At 36.6% G+C, this 18,775-nt stretch overlaps 2 protein-coding genes across 2 annotated transcripts; both read left to right on the top strand.

Moving 5' to 3' along the window:
* Positions 1-3,426: 3,426 nt before the first annotated feature.
* LOC132796654 (uncharacterized) lies at positions 3,427-4,255 on the top strand. Its single transcript, XM_060807904.1, has 3 exons — positions 3,427-3,553; positions 3,615-3,808; positions 3,868-4,255. Exons 2-3 carry the CDS (start codon positions 3,616-3,618, stop codon positions 4,146-4,148), a joined length of 474 nt encoding a protein of 157 aa, XP_060663887.1. The 5' UTR covers positions 3,427-3,553; position 3,615; the 3' UTR covers positions 4,149-4,255.
* A 12,587-nt stretch (positions 4,256-16,842) lies between these two features.
* On the top strand, positions 16,843-17,449 carry LOC132796959 (uncharacterized). Its single transcript, XM_060808337.1, has one exon. It carries the CDS (start codon positions 16,934-16,936, stop codon positions 17,306-17,308), a length of 375 nt encoding a protein of 124 aa, XP_060664320.1. The 5' UTR covers positions 16,843-16,933; the 3' UTR covers positions 17,309-17,449.
* Positions 17,450-18,775: the final 1,326 nt, after the last annotated feature.

Genomic DNA, 18,775 nt, shown 5'->3' on the forward strand with positions numbered 1-18,775 from the left:
ATGCCATTGTCCTGTTCCAGTTGTTGTTGTCCTTGAAACTCGGCTCTGGCAGCAACGTGAATTTGAGTTGTCCATTGTCCAAAGCTTTGTTTTGTTCCACTTGCCGCAGTTCATTTTACGCTGCTTCATTCACAGCATTAGCTGCAAAACATGCGTCCGCATTTCTTTCCTACTCCCAAGCTCTCTTCTTCTTCTTCTTCTGACAGCTGCGACTCTTCTGACTGCAGCTCCAACTGCGTCTCTGACTCTGACTCTGATTGTGACTGTGACTCTGGGAGTCAGTCTCAGTCGAGTATATCAGTCGACTATGGCTGCTGCTATGCCACATGACACGTGTCACTCGATGGTGTCGCACCCCCCGCACACTTCTTTTGTCTCACGCCTTTTGCTGCAAAAGAATCTCTCCAACTTTAGAGGACAAATTTGCTAACAACGGGGTTGAAACGCATTCTTTACTATGGCATAGATTGAAGTAGATGATAGTTATTCTAGATGGAATTTTATTTATTTATTCTTTTAACTAAGAAAGAAAGAAGAAATTATTTAAGAACTTGGAATTTATAGTTAATAGAGAATAATTATTATTATTTGATTGTGGTAAAATGCTTTCATTATATAAAAAATTTATTTATTACAAATTTATATTATTTACATTATGTATATTATATTATTATTATATTATATAACAAATATAATTTATACCACTATTAAAGGCAAGTTTTTGCAAATCTTCTGTTGATGCTTAAATTATACTTTGAAGCTATTAAAATCGAAGATTTGTTCAATTTAAAATATCTTGCACTGCGAAACATTGTGAATTATATTATGTGGTTTTTTTGAAAGAGTTTTGTCGTTAAATAATTGAAACATCAAAATCGAAAAGGTGAAATTGAATACAGTTATTCGAATTCTAGAATAGGTAAAACAACTGTGTTAAATATAGTTTCATTCTTTTTATTCCTGAACCGAATTAATATTAATCACAGTTATGTAAGCTATTAAGCTTTACCTTTTTTTTATGGTTTTAATATTTCTTTTTTCTTCACAATATTCTTTGAATTTAATTTCAGAGTTTTCCTTTATATCTTGCATTGCGCTGCATTTTGAATTATATCATGTGTTTTTTTAAAAAAGATTTTTGTCGTTAAAATATTGAAGCATCAAAGAAAAGATGAAATTGAATTAAATTAAGATAGTTTCTTTCTTTTTATTCCTGAACCCAATTAATATTAATCTCTCTCTTTTTTTATGGTTTTAATATTTTTATTCTTTATAAAATTCTTTGAATTGAATTTCAGAGTATTCCATCTGTTAGAGGTATATTGTTTCCTTCTTTTGTCGATTATAATTTATTTATTTTTATGTCTTATTTCTAGTTCAACATTTCTATATATATTTTTATATTTATCTTTTTTCCGTTATTTAATATTTTTACATTATTCTCTGTTTCTTACACACTGTGCTGACATTCCTCTCATGTAGAGCAAAGCGTGGCCAACAAATGTGAATACTGCACACATCTTCAGTTTTTATGGCAAGGCTTTTGTGACTTGGCATAATTGGCAGCTGTCAGTGCAAACTAATGCAAAGCTTGGCCAACTCGACAACTAAGACAAAGTATTTGTCAATTAACGCTTATTCTCTCTTGTTCTCATTTGTTGATGCCAAATTTCATATGTGAGCTGTCTTTTATTTCTGCTGCTGTTCAGAAAGAGCAACTGCAAGTTGTAGAAGTAACTGCAGCGTTGCGTTTCAAATTTCAATTTACCGACAACTGTTTCGATTGTTTACATTGATTTATTTACGTTGTTGTTTATGCGGTTTTTCGCAATATAGAGCAAGAGAGGAGGAAAAGAGGGGCAAAATTTTTGTGAGCTCGCCTCGCTCTTGTTTTTTTCTCTCTAATCCACTAATACTCGAAACTGTGTCGACTCGGATTCAGATTCGCAGCGTTTCATATCGATTTCAAACTGCTTTCATTTTTTACTTATTGCTCTCTCACTCTCTCTCTAGTTGCCATCTCGCTCGCACTGGGGAGGGTATTGAAATGGATTTATTTGGTTTGGCAAAATATTTGGCAAGTCCTGACGCACGGCATTTTCATGCTGTGCTGTGTTTTGGGCAATGGTTTTACATGCAATATATACACAATAGTTGCTGTTTACATTAGTGCCACAGCTGGCGGGGCGTTGGGCATTGGGCGGTAGGCGTGGCAGCTGCCAGCAACAACGAAAAGCAGCTCAAAATGGCACAAAAGCATTAAAACTAGCTGTGCATTGTGCATTCTTCTTATTTCTATTTTTTTTCCCCACAAAACTGTAAAAATATGTACGAGTTTATGCACAAAAGAATATTATTTAGTGCAGCACACACAATGCACACAATTTTCAAAAATATAATTTGCTGAAGTTTCACAATTCACAGTGCCACAAATTGTAAAGAATCTAACGAAATTAATCGGAAAATGGAAACAAGTACGATTTCTATCTGAAAAGTTTATCGAAAATATGAAATGTGAGGGCGGAGTTTTGGTTTTTACAATTTCTGTGTCAAATTTAGGCACACAACCAAAATTTGTGGAACTTCCGAAATATAAAAGCTTCATCATAGATCAATTACTCCTTTTATCTGAGAACAGAGCTATACTTGAAATAGTTTTTTTCTAATTTCCGTGCCAAATGTAGACACTCACAGTTTGTTTAAAACGGTTACTCTCAAATCTGTGGAACTAGAAAAAACAAGTAAGAAAGTTACAATCGAGTATGCTCGACTGTGAGACACCCGCTACCCATTTTTAAAAAAGGCAAAATATTGCGGTATTATTTTCAAAATATACCGAAAATGCTAAAAATATACCAAATGGTACCAAATAAAATATCAAAATATACCATAGACGGCCCAATATTCCAGATTGTCAGCAACTAAGACCCCCAGTAAGTAGGCGTTTTTGCCCATACAAAAGTATTTCTTTAATACCTTCCAAAATTTATCGGATCGCAACCAAATTTTCAGGAATCATAACTACTATAGTAAATATTGTATATACCAAAATTCGCATCTCTAGCTTTAAAATTACGCTTGTTATTCGATTTTTTTTGATTTGCAGGGGCGGAAGTGGGCGTGGCAAAAAATTGAAACAAACTTGATCTGCGTGCAAACATAACAAATGCTGTCGAAAAAAAATTATAGCTCTATCTCTTATAGTCTCTGAGATCCAGTGTTTCATACGGACGGACGGACAGACACACGGACGGACAGACGGACATAGCTAGATCGTCTCGGCTGTTGACGCTGATCAAGAATGTATATACTTTATAGGGTCGGAGATGCCTCCTTCTACCTGTTACATACATTTCCTGTCGGCACAAAGTTATAATACCCTTCTACCCTATGGGTAGCGGGTATAGAAATGAGAAATGAAAATAATATCAAACCGAAAACTGTCAAAATAGAATAAATGCCTCAAATAAAACAGGCAAACAAAATAAGTTTGGAAAACTGCAAAGAAAAACATTGAATTTTATTCTCTGGAATCGAGCGATAACGATAGTAGGCAAGTTGTGTCAGCGATTGCGATTAGTTTTTGGTGTTTATAAATTCGGCAAATTCTCTAGCATGCTCAAGGGAATTGATGTGGCCACAGCCACCGAGGCCACAGATGATTCCAGCCTCGAGCTGGACAATTTAGAGCGTCAGTCTGAAGCCTCTACTCTGCCAAGTGGAAGTCGTCTCAATCCCGATGCACCGGACTTTGTGCCCGGCTTAAGCACCGGAGCCGGTTTGCTGGCCATCAAAATAGTGAACGAATGTAAGTCGAATTGAGAGACAGAGTTGCTTGGGGTATTTTAAAAATCTCAACGTTGTCAGTATCGGATTATCCACGCTGGAGCAATGCCGCCAGCGACACAGTGGACACATATGGACCACGTTACGACAGCATCTGGCGTGAGAATTGTCTGCGAGCTGAGATGGACGCAGAGGCAGTAGTTGAAGCACTGAATGCCAGCGGCATAGAGCTTGTGGGTGACGTGGGGCAACAGTCGCCAATGGACAAGAGATCGTCGAAGACAGCCAGCGATTTGGAGACAACATCGACAGCAACAACCACAGTGAACGGACGTTGCTGTGACAACTGTGCGCTGATGTAGGGTGAACTGGAATTTCTATATATGATATTTTTAAAGGTATTTTATGACTTTTCGCTTTTGCCAATTGTGAACTTATTAAAGATTTGTCGCGTTGATGTGAATATGGTATTTGTACCTACTAATTTAGAAAGACGTTTATAGTTATTAAATTATGATGAAAAAAGGTATTCTATTATAGTAAAAATTGAATAGGTTTTCAGCAGACGAACCTTATACGACTTTTATGAAGCTATAATTCGTTAATGTAAATATAACGTTTTTATTTTTTTTATTTTTATTTATATTCGATGACTTTTTGTACCTTTACTTTTGCACATTGTGTAGTTAATCCGTTTGTTCATATTATATTTCAAAAATGATTTTTGTGTTTTCAATTTATTTATTGAAGGCTTTTTCCTATTATACATTAGCGGCCCGTGTTGAAAAGGATTTTCTCAACATTTTCATTGCCAATTGTTTATTTGTTAATACTTATTTCGCTGCTGTAAAAATAATTTACTTATATCCTCTATTTATATATATTTACTATATTCACTCTGCTTATTTAAGCGCTGTCTCGCTGACTGTTTAAGAAGAGCAAAAGACACAGGGCTACACAATAGTTTGACATAAATTATAGCCTACTTTTCAGCGCTACGCGTTGCAGCAGCAACAGCAGCAGGAGACGCCGCCAGCTACTTTGTGCTGACTTTCTAATGATGTTGAATATGCATTGAAAGTTGTGCCTTGTGCGAAAATTGCTTCCTTTGCTCCCCCTCTCCTTCCCCTCTCTCTCTCTCTCTCTCTCTCACCTGTCTGCTGCAAGTTGCTGCAACGACAATTTCTTGGCTGCTGCTGCTGCTTGGGCGCTTTTGTTTTTGGGCTGCCCATAAGTGGCTTAAGCTTCCAATGTGTGTGTGTGTTGGGGGGCATAATGAGAAAAGTTTCATGTGCTTTTCATGTCTCATTTAGAGCTGAAAGCAATGTAGGTGGAATTGTTGTACAAGTTGCTTAAATGGCATTGCAAAAGGCGCTGATTGCCAGGCCAAAATGCTGACAGTCTCCGGCAGCCAAAATGGACGCAGCTGATGGTCGGCTGACTTTTGAATGATTAAAATGGCACCGCGGCCATAATTGCAGCAGCAAAAGCAGCAGCAGCAGCCATCGCATCGAAATGAAGCATATATACGATGTGTGTGGCAAGCTTGAGCACAGCTGCAGAATTTTGGCGGAAACAATTACCAAGTTGTATGCAAAAGTGCAAATTGCCAGCAACGTCACAAACACCAACACACACACAAAGTCCAATGAGCCACCTGTGTCGATGGTTGCTGGTTGCTGGTTGCTCGTGTGTGTCCTCTTACTGCTGCCTGCTGCCTGCTGCCTCGAACTGTGGTTGTCTGTCTGTTTGTGCCTGGTTATCTAGCACCTACGGTTGGCAATTTCGTGCAGTTTTGCCCTGATGTTTGTTTATGAAACAAGTCACGTAAATGTCGTTGCCTTTGCCGCTCGCTGCGGGGGCGTTGAACCGACGTCGACGTCGCACGGTCTGCAACACAGTGCTTGGAACTTGTAAATGGGTGTGGCGGCACCTTGTGGATGCCTCTTGCCACTTGCCACTTGCTACTTTTCGGCAAATCGAAAACGTAGCAATTGTCAAGTGGCACGTCACCTGCCAGGCAATTGGCCATGGAGAATTTCCCTTCTGTTTCTGTTTCTGCTTCTGTTTCTCTTTTGTTGTTGCGCTTTGTTTTCTAGGCCAACAAAAGTTGGCGATCTTTCGCTGATTGTTGACATTTTGTTTGTTGTCATCGTGCATGCATATTCATTGAAAAAAAATTGAACACAACCAAAAAGTGTGCAAGTTCTTGATTATCCAAATATTTTTGCAAACCACACACCAAAAACCGAAAAATAGAAATATCATCATACATGAATATAAATGTGTATAAATATAAATAGAAATCAACACACACAAAATGCCGCCAGCTAAGCGACAATGATACTATTTATTATTTATGCATCGATTTGAAAAATCACCCAAAAAAAAAAAAAAAAATGACTAATGCAATAGTTTATAAATAAAGGGGAATATGAATGGCGCATTTATTGATAGTTCATGATAAATATCATGGCTCATCGTTCAAATGACAACTAAACCAAACCGAGTGGTCAGTTCGAATAACCAACAACTTTTGGTTAGTTCTCGCAATCGTTTAACGAGTGACATGGCTATTAAGAGTGCTTGATAAACGTTAGTTGATTGCCATAAAATTCCATGAAATTCGAAATATATTTTTAATAAACTTAGCAATTTTCTAAGAGCTTTAAATGCACATACAAATATTTATAAATATTGAAATTATCTTTAAAATATTTAGAAATATTTCTAATACTTTTTCGAGGGTATCTGAAAGTCTCTCATTGGGTACTTCGTACTTTAACTTGATAAACTTTGTAAAAAAATAAATATAGTTTCATCATAAAAATATAGAAATTTTTAGAAGAGTTCAACACATGTTAAAGAAGTGTTTTGCATAATTCGAATATTTCTAAAATCTTTTATAATATTTCAAGGGTATCTCAACGTCTCTCATTCGTTACTTCCTTTGGCTGTTCAATATTTTTTCGTCGACAGACAACGCTGGCAGCCAGCACTTTTAGTTAAATTGAGCAACAAACACGTTTGGCAATAAAACTGATTTCTTCTACCCTTGCACCCTTTTGCTTCGATGTGCCACCCTTCATTGCTGGCTGGCGCCATCTACAGTTACGTACCCCCTGCCCCCCTCAACAAAAAAGTGTTGGAAGCTACCCTTAAAATGCCCGCCGCAATGCGCTGGCGGAGTTTTGCACATTCTAACAGATTTATTTCAGTCGAAATAGTTTCATTTTAGTTGCATTATTGTTATTGTTGTTCGTGTGTTCGTGTTGTTGCTGTTTGCCAGAGAGCGACTGCAAAAAAGTTTTTCTATTATTTTCAAATTTAACTTTGCCATTTGTTTGAATTTCATGTGAGTGGGCAAGCAAAAGACTAACAGCATATCGAATTCGAATGGGAATCGGGGGAATCGGGGGGAACGGGAAATGTTGAATGTAAAATGTGAAATGAGAAAGGGTTGCCCAAAATACTTTGATATCAGTTTGTTTTCATATATACGAGTATGAATGAATTAAACTTGCACATCGATATGCAAAACTTTGTTCCAAAACGTCCTCAAAATGTTCGGTGTACGTAATCAGGAAATATATTTCGATTTTGGGCTTAAAAGCTTTTGCCCAAAATTACCACAAATGAAATAGAGTTATAATCATAACTCAACTCGAGAGGCTTATAAGGAGTTTCAGCTTTAATTTCAACGCTCACAGCAAACAAACTAAACTCAACTGAGCTGAACTTAACTGAGTGACTGTTTGCTGATTTCAGTTGGCTACATTTGATAGCCAAACTCTCGAAAGGCTGACGAAGTCCTTTGCTTTGCATTTGACGCCTCCAAAACAAACACGGCGACAAGCTGCCCAAATTACTGTCGTTGTTGTTGCTGTCGCTGTTGGTGTCAGTGTTGCCACCTTGTTGTATAGGAAGAGCACCAAAAAAAAAAGAAGGTGAAACAAAAAAATAGCAGCGAATGTGTAGGAAGACAACAACATGGCCGCACAAACAGTTGCAAATGTTGCATTTGCATGCATGGCCAGACGTTGCCAGTGGCCTCGACTGCTGTTAAGCCCCATTCCCCTTCCCCTTCATTTCTCTTTGCCTCTACTCTTTGGCTTGTTGTACAGGTGAACGTCGCTGCTATTTAGACAAGTGACATATGCGCTACACACATAAACATAGTACTACACAACACTCTCCCTCTCTCTCTCTCTTCGCTCTCTTCACTCTCCGCTCATGCAACATGCAAAATGGTGTGTCAAAAAGGGAAAAGCAACATCGCCATCGCCATCGCTGTCGCTGTCGCTGTTGGCAGCCAGATAGTAGTCAACGTCGACTCTTCGACGTTGCGGCAACACCTGCGGCGTCGCTGTTGCCGCTGCTGTTACTGTTACTGCGCTTAAGAGGAAGCGTTGCCTGCGCCCAAATTGCAGGAAGCGTTCAGCGTTGGCGAAAATGACGAGCGACGAGCGGCAAACAGACGAGCAAACAAACAGTCAGCAGCGAGCAAACTAAGCAACAAACGATGCGCACTGTTTCGGCATACCCTTTAAAAGTTTAGAAAGGTGCATAATATACTTTAGTTAGAAAGTTTAGAAAAGGAAGAAGTGGAAAGTAGAATAGGAAAGGAATAAGTAACAAAGAAGAGTATCTATTAAAATAGAAAATAGCGTAGGAAAGTTATGATTAAAAAAGAATAGTTTATATTAAAGTGAAAAGTAGTATGTAAAGTATGATTAACAAACAAAAGTCAAATTTTAAGTCAAGTTTAGTCAAATATATTTAATTGAACGTTGCGTATACGCAATGTTAACATAATAAAAGAAAAAAATGTAGGAAAGGTATGAATCACAAAGAATAGTTTATATTATAAAATGGAAAGTAGTATGAAAAGTATGATTAACAAACAAAAGTCAAACTTTAAGCCAAGTTTAGTCAAATATATTTAATTGAACGTTGCGTATACGCAATGTTAACATAGTAAAAGAAAATAGTGTAGGAAAGGTATGAATCATAAAGAATAGTTTATATTATAAAATGGAAAGTAGTATGAAAAGTATGATTAACAAACAAAAGTCAAACTTTAAGTCAAGTTTAGTCAAATATATTTAATTGAACGTTGCGTATACGCAATGTTAACATAGTAAAAGCAAGCCAAATTAGCAAACATTTATTACTTTCAGTTATATTTTTATTATTCTTATATAAAATATTCAAATAAATTATTTTTCATGTATATTTTATATGAAATAAAAGTTAATTTGGTTTGGTATATTGCAGTTTTTTTTTCCATTTGCAAATTTTTTCAACTTCAAGCTTACAGCTCTATAACAAAAGAATGACAAAACAAAAGTCAGGCAATTATGTAAATACAGCCACTATTATTTAATTAAATGCTGCTGAATTCTTGTGTGTTTTTCATTGCATTTATTAAAAGAATTTAATATTGAGAGTTTGTCAATTAATAGTGATTTAATAAGTGGAGTTTGTACAATTTAGTAGAGTGTCGGTTAACAGTTGAATTGATGCATTGAAATTATAGAATACTTGAAATAAATGAGTATCAATAGTTCATTAATATTGTGCACTGTTATTAACAGAGGAGATATTAAATGTCATTCATTAGTTGTTCACCCTAATCAAGTGGATATTCAATATATTAAATGTAGTTCATATTTAACAAACTATATTATATGACGTTTTGTTAAGTAAAGAATATTGAACGACAATTATTTGAAAACAAATGTGACTATTTTACTTATAGAATTTGAATCTCATTTTAAACTCTATTGGGAACAAGTTTTACAGGGTATTAGTTTGTCAACCTCCTCTGCTGCTCTACACTCCGCTGATGCGTTGTGTCCCTTATGTTTTGACACAGTTCACAGAACTTGGAAGCGCAATTTTTTTGTGTTTGCTTGTGTTTTGTTTTAGAGCCCTTTTCTGTAGTTGTTGTTGCTGTTGTTTTTTGTCTGTTTTTAGTTGCAATTAAACATGCAACTGCCACATAGAAAGGGGGATGCAGAAGCAGAAGAAGAAGAAGAAGTACAACTGCCCCGACAACGAAGCAACGAAACGACAAAAGGACAGACACGCATCCGACATGGAAGCATCACAGCTCATCACAGCAGAGTCCAATTTGCATCAAGAGTTAGAGAGAGTTGGCTTTGCAGATATCTCATCTGAAAAAGTTTCGCATGAAAAACGCAAACGAATTGTAAGAAAATGTTTGGTTGGCTGCAGCAATTGAATTAGTTGCAAAACTCGCTGATGAAACAAAAGAGTGTGTATGTTAAAGTAATTTGAGTGTGTCATAAAAAATAATGAATTACAACTGCAAAATGCAAACTCAAAGACCTTTTGCTCTAATCACAATAGTTGCATCGAGTTACATCATCAATCAAACACAAGAAATTTGTGTGTGTTTGTTGCACATTTGACTTGTCCTTTGTAATCAGTCAATGGTTGGTCAATAAATTAATATAAATTTCTACGAGAGATGCCCACAAAACAAATTGATATAAATAATGATGATGGAGCATCGAAAGACAGAGGGAAAGAGGGGCAGAGTGCGTGTCAACATTTGTCAGTCAACAATTTTACCATTTGACACATTTCAATTAGTGCTATTATGTGTCTACAAATATAAACTCAATGCTCGATACAATTCTTATACATTACGCTTGTATTATATTTCAATTAAATCTACCATTCACCTCAACAAAAACTCAATCAAAATGCAATTACACATTCGAAAAGGAAAGAGAAATCTGTCAGAGCATATTCATAAATAAATGATGGTAAAATGGGGGATACTCGACTTGTAGTTGCTCTATAAAGTGCATGAATTATGCAGAGAAAAGAAATCAAGCTTTGAGGGTGTCGAAAAGAACAAAACTTTTAAATATTTGTGTGCTATTTATTCGACTGTGGCTGCTGGTCAATTTATATATATGGCAGATAGCTGCCTTTTGTTTGTCTCTGTGTATTGTGTGTGTGTGTGTTGAACCTTTATAAATATAAATATTTCAGCTGGCTCGTTCGACCTTTGTTACTAATTAATTTATATCAACATTTCAATGCTAAGCCCAACAAAACAATCAGCTTAATGTCAGACAGCAACACACACAGAGAGAGAAAGATCTTCGTTTTTCTCACTACACTTCAACGTGGGTGGAAGCCGAGAAGGTTGTTCTTAAAGTTTGCCAAAAATAGCAAAAGTGTTATTCAAAAATATCTCTATTGTATTTTAGTTTTGTTGATTCTTTCACTTGTCACTTTTCTGAGGAGAAAGCGAGCGAGCGAAAAACTTGTGCATGTTTTATTTATAAAGTTGTCTTGTAAATTGTTTCGATTTCTTGGAGCTGCCTCCTTTTGTTTGACTTGGCTGTGATTGTATTTAAAGGATTAACAGCCTCAAGGCTGTGGCTGCGGCTTTGGCTACTTTCACACGACTCTAGGATTAGCTTGGCGGACGACGACGACGACAACGCTGACGCCTTCTGTGTTTATCTTTTGCCAAGAAGAAGCTTTTGGCCCAAGACTCATTGTCTCAGTCTCCTCCACTTTCTTGCACTTGTTGTTGCTTGTTGGATGTTTGCTTGTTTGCTTTTGGTTGACTGTTTAAGTTTGGCGCTTTGTCTAGGCACAGGCCGCAAAAACTTTGGTCACACATGACGCCCCTGGTGTGATTTAAAGTTTCATTCTCACAAATCCGGTCGCTCTCCCTCTCTAGGAAATCACAAATTAAATTATAGTCTTATGTGTGCACACAAATCGATCATAAAATACTAATTACCAACTAGCTAGCTGCAAACTAAGCGCGTTAACACGCGCCAGACAAGGCAGAAGGACAGAGAGAGAGAGAGGAACAAACGGGACACGGAGAGCGATTAAAAGCTTAATTATCCCATTGCGACACTTCATTAGTTTCGGGGGCGTTCAAGGATCTTGTAGTCCTGCGTCCTGTGTCCTGAGTGCTGAGTCCTGCTCCTGGCATCACGTTTATTGCAATTAATTTTCTTGAGTTTCAGTTTTTAGTTTCGGTTTTAGTTTTTGTTTCAAGCGACCTTTGGTCAACGGCTTCCCATTGCTCATGTGGTCAACACATTTGCTGTCATTGCTCAATTAAATTTGGCAACACTCGGTGAATCAGTTTGCGGCCATTGTTGGCAATTTCTTTAATTTTTTTCGTCTCTTTTTTTTTTTGTATCGTTGTTAAGCGAAGCTAATGGAAATTTCCTGTGGCCAAGCAAAAAAAGAAGAAAAAAAACAGTGAAAGCAACTTTAGCTTATTTTCTTTCAACAGATTCAATTTGAAACGCTACATTGAATTAAATTACGTGAGCGAAGGGGAAACTGCGACGCGGCAGAGAATATCAGAATGAGAATGCGAATGAGAATCAGAATGAGAATGAGAATGAGAATGAGAATGAAAAGATGCCAAGTGATGGCATTGAAGCGTGGGTAACGGCCAACCGTAACAATAATATGGCCCACAAAATCGCATAACAATGAAAATGGCTAAATAAAAGCCAAACAATAATAGTAAAAACTCGCTAGCAAAAAGCGAGCAACAACTTTTTTCTTCTTCTTTTTAAGAGCAACACTTTTTTGTCGACGAATAGATAATACACTAAAAATCTTACAATAAATATAAAGAGTTGAAAATTTAGAAAACATTATAAAATTATAGAAATATATATTAAAAATGTTTCTATGAGTATTAATTGTTATTTTAAGTTTTTAGACTAATCTTTTCAATGGAAAAGATCAAATCAACCACAAAAATTTAATTAAGAATCAACTCTAATTTTGCTACTTGAATTTACAAATTGAATGAAATTAAATTACTAAAAATAATTCTATATTTTAAGTAAATTAGATTTCAAATTAATTTCAATTTACAAAAAGGAATAATATAACAATTTGTTCACAAATATTTTTAAAATAAAACTGCAAAAAATTATGTTCAGGGATAATAAAAAGTTACACATAAACTCGAGTTAAACTCAACTAAGGCTAAGGAAATATTAGTACTTAGTTGTTGTATTAATTTAATTATAAAAATATTTGTATTCCTAATATCCATAGACTTGAAATTGTTCACTATTGAAAAATAAAATGATGAACACATTTAGCATGAGACTTCTCTGATTCTAATTTCCGTACATTTAAAATTATTCAAAATTTCCAAACAGAATGTTTCGCATATTTAGCATGATAAGAATATATGAAATTCACTAATTCCAATTTCCGTAGATTTTAAAATAATTCATCAAATTCAAAGAGAAAGTTGGATATATTTAGTAACCAAACTAATGATTGACTTCTTTAAATTCAAGAAGAAACTTAGGCTCATATTTAGCAAGAAAACTAAATATGAACTTTTGTAATTTCCAGAAGAAACTTAAGTATAGGTCAGCTTTGACTGATGGCCAAGTTATATTTGATAGAGTATGCCGACGATGACCTACAGAAAAAGGGTCATCGGCTATTGTGAGGACATGTTGGGGCTGTTTTCTGGGGGAGGAAATAGGCTAATGTGCTTAGACTCTCAAATTGCCAGCAAAGAATCAGTCAATTAGGCGCACAGTACGTTTTCCGTTTCAGTTTGAGTTTTGGGGTAGATGGTTTTCTTCTTCTTCTTATTGGTTGGTGGATGGCCGAAAGCCATCAGAAAAATCGACATAAATTATGTGATTTATGTCTTGGCTAGTTGACTTTTTGCATTGAACCCGCTGCATAAATCACCAATGCTAGCTAAACTGTCAGATGCAGACAAACTAGGAGGAAGAGAAGAGGTTGCAATTTCAACTCGCACGTAGTTCGTTGCGGGCCAAACTGATGCTGCACGTTTTTTGAGGCGCCACCGCTGATGGTGCTGCTGCTGCAGGCGAGAGTTGAGTTGGTCGCACAAATTTGGCACGTGTGATAAACTCAAAATTGTTGCAGCCAACTACAGAAGCAGCAGCAGCAGCAGCAGCAGTTGTTGGTTGCAGCGGTAGCTTCTGCCAGTGTCAGCAAAAAACGAGGCTAACCAAAAACTTTGGCAGATTTTTCGGTTATCTGTCGCACATGCAGTTGACCTTTTGGGCGTTCGCAAAAGTTCGCCACGCTTAAAAACTATTAGCTGCGGGCTTTCAATATTTAAACACACACACACACAACACGCAGCTGTGCAATTGGATCTCAAAACTTTGCACATTTTATATGAATAACAAAACTATGCCAACTATTTGAGCTCGATAGCAGTGCATTTTTCTTTTGCTCTGACTTCATGAAGAGAGCTTAGCTTAGGAGTATTTAATGGGACAGCCAGCAGCACTTGAATGCATAAACAAAACACATGTTGCCCAGAGTTGAGGGAGTTTAAGTAGCAGTCAGCTGAATTCGGACATGGCCCTTAGGTGTTTGCTCGTACTTAGGCCAATTACAGTTCGGCCGAGCCCAGTGGAATGATAACCCTTTGACACTGAGGCGGGTGAATGAACCAAACAGAAGCCAAAGTCAGTCACTGCGTTTGTTTGCCTGCTGCGGTCAACGCGCGACTAATTAAAGGCCGTGCACGTACACTCGAGGAGGGGTAAAAGGGTAAAGGAGTTGGGGATATGTCGTGGGATCAGAGGTAACTGGAGAGCAGAGCAGAGCAACGCAGCGCAGAGTAAAGCTGAGGAAAGAGCGTAGATTTCATTTTTGGGCGACGACTAATGGCTGCACTTTGACCGCAGCTGCCACATGAGTTGGAGGCAACATTATGCGAGTAACACGAGTGCAACATATACTCTTTAAATACCCGACTATTAATGGAGTAAAAAGCGTATGACCAATTTGTGTTCGTTTACATGAACAACTAGAGAACAAAGAATATGAAAGGTAAACATACCAGTGTGGAAGAAATATTTCCGAAAGCTTTAAATTAATCATATGAAAGTACAGAATTTCAAAAGAGAATAAATAAAATAAAAATAAAAACTGACGTACTGAATATAGCAGATACTACAAATTCTTTAATTGTCTTGATTAACTGACTGGTTCATAAAAAAAAGCAAGCCTCCTAACTCTTACCGTTTGGGTTTTATCAACTATATATCACAACAAAGGATGTGCAAAGTTTTGAGAAAAGTTAATAAAAATAAAATAATTAACTGAATGATGTAAAAAAAAAAATATATATATATCGAAATGCACTGATTCACTATCTATTAATTTACAGTATATTTCACCATTTATACTGTGAATTAATAGATAGTTTTAACATCGTTTACTTTTAAATAAAAGTAAATGTATATAAATGCTTTCTATGGTATATTTTGAAAGTACTAAGTATAGTCTTCGGTATATTATGGTATACTTATTTTGGTATATTCTTAGAATAATACCTAACTTTTTAGCCTATATATTTAGTATATTTCAGTATTTTTTCGGTATATTAATTTGGTATATTTTAATATTAATATAGTATTGCAGTGTTTTTATTGAAAATGGCCACCGGTATATTTTTAGTATTTTTGGTATATTTATTTGGTATATTTTCAGAGTAATATTGCATCGTTGTGTTTTATTGAAAATGGGTACTGGTATATTTCAGTATTTTTTTGGTATTTTAATTTGGTATATTTTTAAAATAATACCGCACTGTTATGCTTTTCTTAAAAACAGGGGGTAGCGGGTATCTCACAGTCGAGCCTACTCGTTTTTAGCTTTCTTTGTTGCCTAATTAGTCATAAAGACCAATTGGTATTGCTTAAATCTGTACTTACTTTCTACTTAACGGGTATTTGAAAGTCGAGCACTCTTGCTCATTTATTTTTGGACGAGTTTTTGGAGGAGTAAGCGGACGACATGCTGCTGTAATTTGCAACTTAAAACTGTTGTCCAGCGATGTTGGTGCTGCGCTGTGTTCGCTGCTAATGCCAAGTGCTGATGCAGCAGCCAGCAACGCGCTATTTGAATGTGATTTAATGTGAAAACCAGTGGAGTTCTCTGCACTCTACCTCTTTCTCCTCCCCCTCAGAATGGTCATGTGAAATGAGTCATTACAGATATGCAATCAGGCAGCGAATGTTGTCTGTGCACTCGATGTTGTTGTTGTTGTTGTTGTTGTCTCCACAGTTGATGTTGCTGCTCTTGTTGTTGCTGGTGTCGAGTCTAACCCGCAGCGTTGGCAAGGCGCCGACCACATCGAGTCATTTGTTAACAACCAGCGCGCGGTTTTGTTACACCAAATGCGCGGAAGTGTGTAGTCGGATGTGGTTAAGCATACGCCATGTTGCCCATCAAAATGGCCTTTTTGCCCATCGTTATTATTGTTGTTGCCAGCTTCCCTTTTTTTCTGTTTGTTCTGATGTGTTTTAGCCATTTACTGTGCTGCTTCTTTGGCTGCCGCTGCTGCTGCTTTTTTATTAACCGAAATGCATGAAAATCTATGCACGGATACGCGCGCAATAATGCGAAATTTATGGCACACAAAACGTGACACTCCCACTCCCAAACAAACACTCAGCGGATGCTACTCATTTTGTATTTGACTGGATTTGGATTTTCATTTGAATTTTGCAGATGTCTAGATTTAAATTTTCACATTCGCATTCGAATTTAGATTTAGATTTTGAGAGAGCGACATTTGCCTAGCGTGTTGTTTTAATTGGTACGTCGAGTCGAGGCGAGGCGAGAGTGAATTCTCTGTTTCTGTGTATCGCAAATTACGCAGAGTTTATGGCATTTAATTTTAGCCTGGCAACAAACAGAACAACGCAAATTTGTTGCATTTGTCGCACTTGAATGCCAACAAATAAACAATCCCAAATGGTTGGTTGACTGTCTTTTTTTGCCATTACACAACCGCACTACATTCGGTTGTGTTTTGTCATTGTTGCCTTTGGGGGTATTATAATTTGCACAGCCAGTTTGCAACTGTTTTGCAGTCAAGGGTATCGACTGTTCGACTGGAAACAAATGCGCTTTTTATGCAATTTTCGGCGCTCAGTTTTCATTTGATAAATGCAATTGAGGTTGTTTCCCAAAAGGCATTTGACTTTTTGTATTATTATTAAATGTAAAATAGTTGGCTTCCATTTTGATGCCCATTTAAATAACCAAATAAAATACACAATAAAGCAACCAACAAATAAATACACTAAAAGGCAAAATGAGACACGAGGATATCATCACGATTGACCAGCTCAACTATCGCATACTCATTGCAAAGAAAGTTCATGTGCTACGCGATCGGTGGAATGATCGCTTTGGTTGGTTTCCTGCTGCTCAAAAGGAACACTACAAACAATATGCAGAGATCTATAAGGAAAGTCTGGCAGAGTACGGCGAAGAACAGTTCAAGAAATATGCGAAACTTCGCTCGTTGCGCGCTGTTCACACAGCTGCCATCGATGATCACAAGTTGGATAGCTTGAAGGAGGTCTGCTGTTATCCCATGACTCACATGACGGAATATAGGCCATCGGTGACCACAAATGGGGAGTATGGACTCGTGGTGCCAGGACATCATCATCGACACTGTTAACTACAAGATTTGAGAACTATTTTTGGTTGAAGGCAAAGTTCAGTTAAACTTTTGCCAACAAGTGATTGAATAATTATAGTCTGGGTTTAACTGTATGTTGTTTTCAGCTTAAGAATAATGCAGAAATTTGTAGAAGTGCAGCCAAAGTCTGGCTGTTAAATAGAATTGTAAATTTAAGATGTATGTTGATGACTTCAAGAGTGTAAAAATGTTCTTACTTCTGTTGAAACTGATGAATAAATTGGTTTAAACAAACTTATTAATGGTTAAGCACTAGCAGGCAAAACAAATATGAGACAACGTAAATGTATTATTATATCAAAAGCTCTAATTCTGATAGTTGCTTAGCTATAACTTTCCTGCTTTTATATTTATTTCATAAGTAACAATATCTTTTTTCCCCTTATTTCATTGCAGTGCAGCTATCATCATGCAACGAGCCACAGGTGAGTGTCTCACAATCAAAATATGTAATAGTATACATCAAATGTATATTGACATGGCGCTGCTAAAAAGCTGAGTCAACGTGTGCAGAAAGTTTCCTCCTGCAAGAGCTAAGGAGCATTATTTGTAGTTGTAAATTCCAGGCATTGATAGTCGGAATCTTCTAGCATGTGTGAATCAGTTGAATGTGATTGTTTAGGAGACGCTATTACAGAGCTGACAGATGGCTGAACTGCCAAGAAGGCGTGGTCAGACAGAAAAGTTAGTGCTTCTGATCAAATACTGCCTGTAACAAACTAATACAAGACTTTTCTATTAGAAAAGTGTGATATAAAAAGCAGCAGACTGCCAGGCACCAATAAAAGTGTTCTGAATTCATAAGAGAAGTCTCTTTTTTTGAAGATGCAGGAGGTCATCTCTGTTATCTAATTTCAAGTAACTAAAAATAATTCCATGATTGTGTTCCCTACTGGATTTCAATTTCATTTAGACTATATTATTGTTCCATTTATATTTAATATTGTGGTAATTGTGTGCTTGAAATTACATCTACAGAATGCGAAGCTTATATTTTGTTTGAAATGAAAGACAACTTCGCAAAGTTTATGACTATTTATTTTAAAAGAATGCTTCGCAGGGTATTTTAAAGTTCTGTTCTTTCACTTTCTCTTGCCTTTTTAATTATTTTTGGTGCTGCAATGGCCGTTGGCCACATGCAGTTTTCTCTTCGTTTTTCTAGCTTTTTTTTCTGCACTTTGTTTGGGCTTTTGCTTTTATTTAATTTGTGTAGCATGTTTGCATTTTACAACTTTGATTTCTTGTTGCGGTTGGTTTAGTGAAGCGAGGAGTGGAAAAAGCAGAGAACTCTGAGTGTTGGTTTGTTGCAAATGCTTAGTGCAATTTCCATTTTCAATAAGCAACAAGTTTTTCTCAGTTGACTGCTAATGCAAACTCAATTGCAAAATACTTTTGCCCGGACTATGTGCATTTTTCCTCGTGGTGTGAAAAGCGAAAGCAGCGAGC

This window comes from Drosophila nasuta, chromosome 2L (assembly GCF_023558535.2).
Source record: "Drosophila nasuta strain 15112-1781.00 chromosome 2L, ASM2355853v1, whole genome shotgun sequence".
Taxonomy (NCBI): Eukaryota; Metazoa; Arthropoda; class Insecta; order Diptera; family Drosophilidae; genus Drosophila; species Drosophila nasuta.

Bases quoted from the DNA above. Each gene is read 5' to 3' on its own strand.
- LOC132796654 (XM_060807904.1), top strand. From the start codon at position 3,616: ATGCTCAAGGGAATTGATGTGGCCACAGCCACCGAGGCCACAGATGAT. The intron at 3,809-3,867 runs GTAAGTCGAATT...CAACGTTGTCAG, and splicing joins CATCAAAATAGTGAACGAAT to TATCGGATTATCCACGCTGG.
- LOC132796959 (XM_060808337.1), top strand. From the start codon at position 16,934: ATGAGACACGAGGATATCATCACGATTGACCAGCTCAACTATCGCATA.